The sequence below is a fragment of the Cucumis melo genome, chromosome 10 (assembly GCF_025177605.1).
Source record: "Cucumis melo cultivar AY chromosome 10, USDA_Cmelo_AY_1.0, whole genome shotgun sequence".
Taxonomy (NCBI): Eukaryota; Viridiplantae; Streptophyta; class Magnoliopsida; order Cucurbitales; family Cucurbitaceae; genus Cucumis; species Cucumis melo.
In genome coordinates this window covers 4,792,516-4,804,570 of record NC_066866.1, presented here as the reverse complement: position 1 = coordinate 4,804,570, position 12,055 = coordinate 4,792,516, and the positions used below count along the sequence as shown (strand labels likewise).

Sequence of the window (12,055 nt, the reverse complement as noted above, 5' to 3'; positions counted from 1 at the left end):
GATCTTTTAGTCTTCTATGATAGATCATATTGCTAATAGGAGATTATTATTGTTAAAGTCTATTAAGGATAAATTTTTTATGTTTGTAATTTCTTTAAAAAAAAATTGTTGAGCCCTTGTTTTTTTTTAATCCTTCTATCTCTAGTGTGTGTATATATATATATATTCGTTATTTATATTCTACCAATGGTTTAAAAAATTAAAAAAAACATGAAAACTAAAAATTTTAGTTTTTAAGAAGTTTCTATTCGTAAAATTTGGACTTCATACTTTCTATTTAAAAAGAATGCAAGTCATTGTAAGACGATGAATATACGTAACAAAAAAATGAAATAATTATCAAATAAAAATTTACAAATTATTTTATTTATAAAATTTTTTTTATTAGTGGTTGTTTATCAACTACCATAAGCTAATTTATGAATAATTTTTCTATAGTTATTATTTTACAATATCACTGTTATAAAAAAAAAAAGAAAAGAAAAAGAAAGAAATTATTTACACATTTCAACTCAACGAAAATTGAAATCTAATATTATACCAAAATAAAATAGAAAAGTAATCTTGCATTTTAAATTTCAAACATATGCAATTAAATATGAACTATAAGTGATGGGAGATGCCAACCAATTGCTTCAAAGACTAAAAAGTTCAACATACATATTTTTCTTTTCCCTAATTTCCAAAATCGATCAAATTTTATACAACAAAAAGGGGCTTTAAAGTCATGAAAATATTTAATTAGAACTTCTAAATGAATATTGAATAAAATAAATAAAATACAATATTGGTGGACTCTTCATGGGAACATCCGACGGCGGATTAAAAGGGGAAATTGGTCGGCTGAGACTCTTACATTCCGCCGTCGAACTCGGAAGCTTCCATACCTCTTTTTCCCCTTCATTTTTTTTTAATTATTTATTTATTTATTTATTGAAGAAAAAAAATCATTTTTCTCAGTGTATTTTAAACAAAATGTAAACTTTTGTTACGATATTCGATGTTTTGTTATTGAGTAAAATGGTTACGGTTTAATTTTCATATGTATGATGATTTAGAGATTTCACATTGTTGTAAAAAATAAAAAAGGTTTGTCCTCTTACGTGGTCACATTTCGAGTTTGTTCTGGATGGATTTTGGAAATCAACCGACTTACATTTACATATAGTGTTGAGCTATGAGATTTTATTCCTTGTTGTTTTGATTCATGATTAAACTTGAATGTTGAGCTTGATTTAAACAAAAAGATTGTCGGCGAATTAAATTAGAGATTCTTCTGGTTTTTTTTTTTTCTCTAGAAAGATAGTTTATTTCTTTGATTTTATTTAAAACAAACTAAGTGTAAACTTTTGTTAAGATATTCTATTCAACCTTGGTATGCATTAAAAGATTTCTTATTAGCTAATATAGCTCAATTCGCATATGTACGATGTCTCGGAGATTTCACATGTTGTGAAAGAAAAAGTTTGTTATTGTTAGTGTGTTTTGATTTAGAGATTTGGAAAAATTTTAATTTGGGAAAATAGGTACCTCGCACATTTTAGTGTATGCTTTTTTGTGATCTCATTTTGAGTCGTTTTTAATGGATTATGGAAATAAGCTAACCTACATGTACATATAATATGATTGTAATTTTAAGTTATGAGATTTTAATGAATACTTTACCTAATTTAAACAAAACATTGGCGATGACTCTTAATTTTTCTTTAGTATTATCGGAATTAGGGCAAGATTATAATTTTCCTAAATTTAGAATCAATTGAAATTGAACAAATTATATGTATTAAAATCATAATTTAATTAAAAAAAATGAAATGTTTTAATAATAATTAGATTAATTTTCTAAATGAACTTATTCATTTTCATAGTTTTTCTTGGATTATTCTTTTGTTGTTTTTTAGTATAAGTCATCAATCTTGTGCATGTTACCTACATAATTTTTTCACAATATATTTAAAATGTGAACTCACTTCCTATAATTGTCCTTTAGCATTTTGTCACATAATCAATAAATAATTATTGCATAACTGTCTAAAAAAACAATTATTCTATAATATAAAATTTGTAAATTTATTATATAAAAAAAACTACTTTCTTATTCTTGAGTTTTTTAAAATGAGTTTAGTAAGTTCGATCGAGTTTTAAAGTTTCGATTTTAATTCACATAATGATGACCCTTATTTCTAAAATGAAATAGAACAAATTTTCAAAAAATCGAAGATAAAATACTCATTTATTTATACATTTCAATTTTTGTTCGTAACATAAAAAATTAAAATGTTTTTAGATGAGTTACATTTTATCGACTCTACAATATTGAATATCTAATCAAAACCATGAGGTTAATCATCGTCTTGCTGTATCCAATGGAGAAATTTGTGATGGTGTTGGGGAATGGACCGAAAATTGGAAATGTAACCAAAAATTGTTTGATAAAAGACGATATTTAAAAACACAAAAATGGTAATAAATCTTCTAAAGAAATGCTTAGCTAAACGACTTGTATATATATACACAAATACATATATAAACACATACATGTATACCTATGTATGTATATAATGCATATGTATGTATATATATAAATTAAAAAATTCATTAAATTTTATTTTTTTTTAAAAAAAGTCTTCGATTAAGTTTCAATTAACTTATCCATTTCAAAATATTACATTTCTCATTTTCAATTTAAGTCGGTTTCAATTTATTCATAAGTTTGACGATTTGTTTTTATTTGGATAAATTTCAATAATTACGATGTTAGCCTCTATTTTTTTTTTTTTTGGTTAATACTCAACTTCGATGATATGTAAATTAATTACTCTTCAAATAATTTTGAATTAATGGAACATTGAATTCTTTTAATTGTAGTTCTAATATTTACATAAAATAATTTTTTATATAAAAATGAGTTGTAAATTCACCAATACAAATTAAAAAAAAAAAAGAGAGAGAGAGAAAACAAAAATGAATCTCATCCAAAAAGTTAAAAAAATTCATAAAATTTTAATTTTTTAAAGAAGAAAAAAAGGAATGAAGAAAAAGAAAAGAAATAATTAAAAATCTTATGAACGTCAAACCGACATTTAAATCCAGACGCCACCGTTCTGTCTCACACGTGTACGAAACTGACCCAAAGAAATCGTTTATTTATTTATGTATTTATTTTAATTCAACAAAAAAAGGAAATTAAAAAAAGGAAATTGTAAGAAGAAGAAGAACGTGAAAACAGTAAACGAAAGGAAAGAAAACAGAAAGGGACAAAGAAAGGTCGAGAGAGCTCAAAAAAGAGAGAAAGGACAACGAAGGCGACCTCAAACCGGTTGTCGTCATACACCATTTTTCGATCTCTCATCCCTCCTTCCTCTTCCTCTTCCGCCCAACGATTCTCTTAACTGGTTAGTTGTTTCTAGATCTTTTATTTCGATTTGTTTCTTTTTTTCTTTTTCTCTGTGATCTTCTTTGAATCCTAATGAATCTCCATGTTCTTTTTTTTTTCTTCTTGATTTTGGGGTTTCATTGTGTTTTTTTTTTCTGGGTTTGTTGTGAATTTTGGATTGGGGAATGGAGATCTCTTGTTGGGGGTTGAATTTTTGGTGTTTTTAGTTTCCTGATTGAATGGGGTTGTGGCTTGGTGTAGTGGATTATTGGATCTGTTCTTGTGGGAAATGATTTTGTTCGATAATTTTGATCTGTTGTTTTTTTTGTTGAAATAAAAATTTGGGTCTGATTTTGAAATGTGACTTCTTGTTAATGTGTTTTCGATATCTTTCCCCCCAATTGTTTGATCCTTATTGATCTGGGTTTTTTTGGCTCTTCTGTTTCTGAATTATGAATTCTTAGATTTGGATTTATTTTCTTGGTGGAAAATATTCGGATTTGAACATTTCTAAAGTGCAGATTGGCAATTCTTTTCATTTTACCTTTTCTGTAAAAGCCATCAAAACTCTTGTGGAGTTTGGATGCGGAGGAAGTGTTTGAATTTCATAAAAGATGTTAAATCAATGACATGCAAAATAAATAAACAATCATTTGTTGTATGTATGTATATTTTGTAACTCATTAAGTTTGATCACATTTAATGCGAGAATTTTAAGTTTTTGGTTTCATCCTGAATTGAATTGAAATGATTTTAGATTGAAGGAGAGATGCCATCATAATATTTTATCGATTTATACACACAGAATACTCTATATGTGAAGTTAATGGGCAACGTTGTTTCTCATAATCAATGGCATGAAGTTTTTCTATTTTGTAAATTATTTCAAACTCGTTTTTCTTAAAGTTCCTATGAGATTGCGTAGCTGGCTTGGTTACATCTTTGAGTGATGAAATTCATTACTTCTTGAATTTGTTTTTTTAATCTCTAATTCCTTTTGAGAGTTGGTAGTATGATAACCATATGCGATTTTTTCTACGGTTAATTTGTAACTTTTTTTTTATATCTGAAAGTGTCTGGGCCGGTTTACATTTGAGTGTTGAGGAAAGTCCTAAGATTGAACCCATGGCATCTTAGTCATTTATTGAGGCTGTCTATTTTTTAACACTAGGCCAACCCCTGATGGTTTACTTAATTTGCAATATGACTGAATATTTGTAGCTTTTATCATTCTGCGAATGTGACGAGGTCTTTGTTTTTCTTATTTGTACAATCAATCTGCTAGTGTAATCATATGTTATGCATTGGTTTGATGTGTACTGTAACTTGTTTTGTTTCTGTTTTTTACATTATTGATATTTGAATGATCGATTCTCACTTTCTTGTTAATAGTTACCTCATATTGGAAGATGCCGGTATCAAAATCCAAGTCTGCCTCAAAGGATAAGTCCTCTGCTAGGGCTGCTGCCAAGAAACAGCCGAAGGCTTCAAAAACCTCGGCTTCTAAAAATTCAAACAGGACTTCAGCAGCCACTACTGCTCAAAATCCAGTTGATGAATTGGTTCATACGGTTGAAATATCATCAACACTAACCACTTCCTCATTGCTCTCTGACAATGGTCACTTCCAGAATATGGAAGATATGGATGACCACTCAAGCAGTCCACGTGGTACAGTATCTGATTTTGATCTGTCTTCCAACAATGGTAGCTGCTCGGGTGAGTCAGAGGATCCAAAAGAAAAGACAGTTGATTCTTCAAACCAGCAGGAGAGGACAACTGGGTGTGACCATGAGAAGCGGGAGAAGATTCGATTAAAGAATGAGAAGAAACATCAAAGACAGAAAGAAAAACGGGCTCAGGAGTTGCATGAACGATGCAAAGGCTATCTAATGTCTAGAAAGCTCGAAGCTCTTTCTCAGCAACTGGTTGCTATGGGATTCTCTCCTGAAAGAGCTACCATGGCACTAATATTAAATGAGGGTAAGCTAGAGGAATCAGTTGCCTGGCTCTTTGAAGTAAACACGGAAGAGCCCCGAAACAAGGACACTGCTAATGTTACAAGTGGGAGTAACTTGAAGATTGATATTAGCAGTGAACTGGCTCATATTTCAGCTCTTGAAGCACAGTTTAAATGCTCAAAACAAGAGGTTGAACGAGCCATAGTTGCTTCTGGTGGTGATCTTGATAAGGCAGAAGGTATTCTAAGAGAACAAAAGCAGAAAGAATCCGTCAGTCAGTCAAATCATGAAGTTGGTGAAGCACATAGAATGGCAAGAGCTCAAGAAACGGCTGGATCTGCATCTGTCTTTACAATGCAATCGAGCAATAGAGAGTTCAGCAGTAATAGTGCGCAAATGACGGTGCCAGCGTGGTTAGAAGCAGGCAATAGGAGTACACAACAGTCTTTGAAGACGACAGATCAACCGAGACTGCTGAGGGGAGGGGAGAAGAGATGGCCTGCTGTAGGATCAGGCCTTTCTTCGTCAACCTCAACACCACCATTGCCTGTAGTTACGTCTCATCCGTATGCAAAGGCAGAGGCTCAAATTGGTGTTTCTAAAAGCGAAGCCATCCATCTTCGACGAGAAATACCTGAGCAGACAGTCGAGCCAGTCGTTTTTATTCAGCAGCAGCCTCAATCCATAAATGGGTTGCAAAATGCTGTCTCCAGCCCCATGCTTCCCGGAACAACTCCATGGTATTCAAACAATGCTCCAACTATTAAAAACATCATCTCAAGTGACAAATTGCTACACAATCATAGCAGGATGATCCTTGGGGCAGAAAATAGAAGGCTAGAACAGATTTACCATCAGGTTGTTCATAATCAACCACAATTCATGTCTGGTCCAGTTGAGATGTTATCATCGGGGCTAGATATACCGTGGGCAAAAGAGAATGTATCATCGTCGCGCTTTCCTTCCGAAGCGCAAAGTTTGTGGAAACCTGGTGGTGGAACTCTATCTTCCTTCACAGTCCCATCGTCTTATGGATCGAGTTCAAACCTCAGCCAAGGCTCACCTGCACAAACGACGGGGTTATTGTCACAGATGGACTGGAATCTCGGGGGGTTGATGCCGTATTGCGATTACAACAGAATAGACTGGACTCTGCATAGCCCAAGTTCACGATCGAGTGAGTTGTCTCCGGGCTTTTCGTCATCGTTGAGGAACGGTTCGGGGATGAGGCTGTGTGAACTTGGAATGCAGGGCGGGGGAGGTGTAAAAGATGTATCAGGTTCAGGTGGATTGCGCGATTGGACCTCTCCCTTTGCAGGAAATGATCTATTCAGTGCACCCAGGCAGCTTGTTACATCTCCATTTCCTTAGGTTTTGGGGAGTTTAAAAGTGTAAACAAACATGTGTGCCTGATTGTTACTATGGACTTCTCCTGTTGTTTATTTGTAGTTTGCCAAATGAAGAAAGGTGCATCAACTAGTGTGGCTAATAATTCTTTGTCTTTCTCCGCCTCTTCCCTTTGTTTTCCTTATCAGCTCCATAGTTTTCTTTCAATTTGACCCTATATTATTATTGCTATTATTTAGATTAAAAAACCTGCATTCCTTGCATTCCTTGATATACATCTAGTATGCTCGATTCACTATTAATATATACTAATATATCCATTTGATATAATATTCACTTGATACACTTTCAATAAACATCCGATAGATTCAACTGTAATAATAATAATATAGGTTATAATAACTTATTCTTTGTCTTAAAAGCCATTTAAAAAAGTGTTTTACCTTCTTTTTGTCCTAAAGTCAATAAAAATTAACTTATTTACAAAAAATGTCAAATTGTTTTGTCCATCCGAATGTTATTGGACATATTACTTAATTTTCATTAACTTAAAAGTCTATACTATTCGGTCATTTTCAATATTTACGTACATAAACATGTGTATCAAATATATATTAGATTATTACTTGAGTTGGACTTATTTTTCACTCCAAATGTTGTCTTTAATTCCTCTATCTTCAACTGAGAGAGAACCATTTGCATATTCAACACCTATAGTTGATGGAGTGCCTATTCTTAAGTTTAGAAATATAATATCAAATACATTTTGAATAATAAAAAGAAACTTTAAATCAATATTTAGTTATAAATTGTTTTAAAAAACAACAATAAAATCACAAAAAAGAGCACGAGTTTTCGTCATCACGAACGTATCAAAACTAGTAGAAGTTAAAAAGAAAAGAAAAAAATGACACAAAATGTCTCTAAAGTAGGATAACAACCATTACATCATTATACTTTCGATAGCGATAATTTAGTCTATAAAATTTTGATAGTGTTAAAATTGGACTATCAAACACACTGTAATCGTAAAAATTAAAATTTTCATTCAATCAACTCATAAATATTCATAAAGAAAGACTATATGTATTACGTAAATCAACAAATATATTATTAATTTCGAAAACTTTGTTTCTTATTTTAGTTCTAAAAGAAAGGAAAAAAGAAGAAAAAAAAGAGTCCGTTTATAAAAGAACCTAATTTCAAGGAGTTTACCATTTCATTTTCTTCGGCACTAAGGGTTTAGGGGCACGCGCCTTCTCGATCGCCCTCTCTTTCTCTGCCTTGCCGTATCATTTTCCCTTTACTTCCCCCAAGAATAATCAAAATCATCTCCGGTGGATCAGATCCTCCGATCAATCCAACCTACCCAAATCAATTTTCCCCAATTTCCCAATCCTCAATCTCTATGCTATGGTACCGTCGCCGTCCCACTCCGATCCCTCGCCGCCCAATCCTCAAATAATCCAACAATTCCTCAGCTCCGTCCTCTCTCAGCGGGGCCCCTCCGCCCTTCCCTACTCTGAAGACACCAAGTGGCTGATCCGCCAGCACTTGGTGGCTCTCACCACCGCCTTCCCCTCGTTGGTCCCTCGTACTGCGAGTTTCACTCACAACGATGGCCGCTCCGTCAACCTTCTCCAGTCCGATGGAACTGTTCCCATGTCGTTTCAAGGCGTTACCTACAACATTCCGGTTGTTATTTGGCTCATGGAGTCGTATCCTCGACACCCCCCTTGTGTTTACGTGAACCCAACTCGGGATATGATCATCAAACGCCCTCATCCTCATGTTAATCCCTCCGGTATGGTCTCCATCCCTTATTTACAAAATTGGATTTATCCGAGCTCTAATTTGGTTGAATTGGTTCGTAATTTGAGCGTTATGTTTGGTCGCGACCCACCGCTTTATTCTCAACGGAGACCGAATCCTAGCCCTAGCCCTAGCCCTAGTCCTTCTCCGAGTCCTAGTTCTAGTTTTGGGCGTAATAGTGTTAATTCTTCGATTGCTTCTAATATGGGGGTTGCCGCTTTCCCACGCCCTGCAATTCCGCCGAGGGCTTACCCACCGTCGCCGTATGGTAGCGGTAATGATATTGCTTCTATTGCGCGTATGCAGCCTCATACGGAAGATCCTAATGAAGTCTTTAAACGAAATGCGATTAATAAGCTTGTGGAGATGGTGCATAATGATATTGTGGGGTTAAGAAAGACTAGGGAGGCTGAAATGGAAGGACTTTTTAGTGCACAGGGAGTGTTGAGACAGAGAGAGGAGGATCTAAACAAAGGTTTGAAAGAGATGCAAGATGAGAAAGAGGCTTTAGAGCAGCAACTGCAGATGGTTTTGATGAACTCTGATGTTTTGGAAGCTTGGTTAAGGGAGAATGAGGGTAAGATTAGCAGTGATTTCAATGCCGACGACGCGTTTGAATGTGTTGATGTGCTTTCAAAGCAAGTGCTTGAGTGTACTGCTTCAGACTTGGCAATAGAAGATGCTATATATTCCTTGGATAAGGCTGTGCAGGATGGAGCAATCCAATTCGATCAGTATTTAAGGAATGTGAGGTTGTTGTCACGAGAGCAGTTTTTTCACCGGGCTACCGCTGCCAAAGTCAGAGCTTCTCAATTGCAAGCTCAAGTTGCTAACATGGCTTCCCGGATTTCTCAGTATTCTAATGGCTGAAATATTGTGGCAATTTTCCCCTTTAGAGCTCTGCTGCCTTTATATGGTGCGCAGCAATGCACTGCTTGATTTCTGCTATTTGGATGGCCTTTCAAGGGGGTATTACAGGAAGGTTAGAATTTTGTGAATTTTTCCTTCTTTTTTAGTTCTCCATTTCAAAGATGTTCCCTTTCTGATAAATATTTTTCTAGCATTTTACTGTTGGGGGGGTATGGGTTATTGGAAAAAAAATATATGTACCAAAGAATAATATTTGTGTCAAAATCATTTGTCTACTTACAATTTGATGTGAATGATAGTATATTTTTTTCTTCATAATTCATGTCAGGAATTTGATCTTTACAATGTCTCTTGGTTTGATTATTTAGATCCATTAATATATTGTGCTCATATGATGGATGTTTTCTCTTGAAAACAGTCACGGTTATTGATTGATGTCTTCTCTTGACCTATATAACCTGCTTTATGTTGTTGTTTGGTTCTGTCGATTTACTGATCTAGGATGATGAAGTACTAATAGTCTCAATTTGTATCATACCGTTATTATCGTGCCGATCTTTCTCTCTATTGATGGGATTATTTTTTATGAGATGGATGTTATCTTATTGTATAAGAAAATAACGAGGATGAATTGTAAAGAAATCCCATTAAAGATTTGCTCTATGCATTGACTTGATGAGCTTGACCTTTAAAAATTTCCTCTCTTTTCATGGATGCCCAGTGTTTTAAAATGCCCAAGGCACACTACGGCACAGTTGGCCCTCTGGAGCCCAGGCAAGCTTTTCTTTTGTGTTGCGCACTAAATATAAAAATATTATATTAAAAATAAAAAGCATAGTTGAAGTGGAAATATGGAAAAAGAAAAACCTAAAGACAAGAAGTTTTGTTCTTGTAGTTAATAACTTAATAAAGAAGGAAAACCCTTAATTTATAACTATTTTTTTTAAAAAAAATGAAAAAGCCCCAGAGCTCGGGGCTTTGGGCCTTGTGGCTTCACAAAAGGCACACGCCTTATTTTGCGAGCCTCACTTCGAAAAGCGAGGCGCTAGACCTGCTTGCGCCTAGGCGCATGCTCGAGAGGGATTTTTAAAAGGATGCCCCTCAGTAGAAACCTTGTTGATAAGTCAAAAAACAAAACTCTCTACAGGAAGAGATTAATGAGTCGGTATCCCTTGGTCTGATTTGAGGATGTGTTCTCATTCTTTACCTATTGACTCTAGGGTGCAGCGCTTAGAATCCTTTTGCTATGCCTTATAGATCACCCGTGCATGCTGCCTTGTTGAATCAATCGCTCCTCTTTCCCTTATTTCTTGTCACACTCATAGTTCCTAGTGGGACTACTCTACCAGTCTGACTCAATTACTCTGCGTCTTAAAGACGATCATGAAGGTTCTTCTTTACCCATCTTTTCATGAGAAATGGTTCTTGTGATAGGTTAGTTGTTTATTCCATTTGGAGGAGTTGGTGGTGTGAGAGATTGAATTTTTAAGGTGTAAAGCGATATTTTGTTGATGATTGTTCCCTTGTTAGATTCTATGTTTCTCATTGGGTGTTTCTTTGGGTGTTGGAGACTAGGTCTTTTCGTAATTACTTGCTAGGTCTCATTTAGTATGGATTCTCTTTTGTATATGACTTGGATCCTTTTTTTTCTTCTTTGTATTATCTTCCAACGAGGACTGTGTTTTACTGTTCTCAATGGTGCACTCTATACATAGTAACTTCGAGAATTGAAATCCTTAAATCCTAAGCTTTTCAAGGTGATATTTCGTTCAAAATGGTCGTTGATCTTGTCATTTAGGGAAAATGGTTTAGTACTTCATTAAGAGGATGTTTGTGTTGATTTGAGTTATGAAATTGGGAAGTTAATTGGAGTTGAGTTTTTATGTTGGAGTTGTAGAAGTCTATGGTTTAAGGTGCATAAATGTTTCGTTTGGCATTTTCCGATGGGGAAATAGAGGTAAAGAAGGGGAAGAGTGCATTTAGAACACAAAGTTGGTGAAGTTGGAGAGCCAAACATCCTCTTAATGTTTAATGCTTGTTTTGTTCTATGTATCTCCTATTTGCTTTCTTGTGCATTGTTATACCGTCTTGTACTCAGTGATAGAGTTTTGTTCCTGGATTAAGAAGAGTAATCCTCTTCTGGTCGTAGTATAGTTCATAAGCTTCAAGTAAATTAGATTATTGTTTTTCATATACTAGAAATTTATTGATCTTAAACAACATTTTTTTAAATAAGAACTAAACTGTTATAAATTTAATCGTACGTGGATTAAATTGATATCATTAAAGTTAAAGATTGAATCCTTACCCCACGGAGGAGATCAATTTGTTATGACGAATGAACTTTAAAAAATCACGATAAAACGAAGTTTTAGTAATTAAATGATTTCTGATCACAAAATCAACCACCAAAAGGTCATATTTTCCAACATCTGTTCAAACCATATGTTTATGAAACTATTTATTCTAACATTGATCATGCTCAAGTGTCTCATTGAAGTGTAAGCATGATAAGATGGGCAAGTAAAAAATAGAAAATTATATGCTTAAAGTAAAGCTTAGCGAAGTAAGTAACGTGCATCCCTTTCTCCACATTGGAGGTTCGATGTTGTTCAAGTTTGAACAAATTCAAATTATAATACATAAAATTGGCATAAGTTACTACGTTTACTTGATGATATAATTTAAC

The 12,055-nt window shown here is 34.1% G+C and overlaps 2 protein-coding genes across 2 annotated transcripts; both read left to right on the top strand.

Annotated features, from left to right (window-relative positions):
- The first annotated feature begins 3,193 nt into the window (after nucleotides 1–3,193).
- On the top strand, nucleotides 3,194–6,829 carry LOC103489538 (uncharacterized). Its single transcript, XM_017044727.2, has 2 exons — nucleotides 3,194–3,395; nucleotides 4,769–6,829. Exon 2 carries the CDS (start codon nucleotides 4,786–4,788, stop codon nucleotides 6,706–6,708), a length of 1,923 nt encoding a protein of 640 aa, XP_016900216.2. The 5' UTR covers nucleotides 3,194–3,395; nucleotides 4,769–4,785; the 3' UTR covers nucleotides 6,709–6,829.
- Nucleotides 6,830–7,897: 1,068 nt separating this feature from the next.
- LOC103488816 (protein ELC-like) lies at nucleotides 7,898–9,686 on the top strand. Its single transcript, XM_008447718.3, has one exon. It carries the CDS (start codon nucleotides 8,098–8,100, stop codon nucleotides 9,364–9,366), a length of 1,269 nt encoding a protein of 422 aa, XP_008445940.1. The 5' UTR covers nucleotides 7,898–8,097; the 3' UTR covers nucleotides 9,367–9,686.
- The last annotated feature ends 2,369 nt before the right edge of the window (nucleotides 9,687–12,055 follow it).

Coding starts and splice junctions, on each gene's coding strand:
- LOC103489538 (XM_017044727.2), top strand. CDS start 4,786: ATGCCGGTATCAAAATCCAAGTCTGCCTCAAAGGATAAGTCCTCTGCT.
- LOC103488816 (XM_008447718.3), top strand. CDS start 8,098: ATGGTACCGTCGCCGTCCCACTCCGATCCCTCGCCGCCCAATCCTCAA.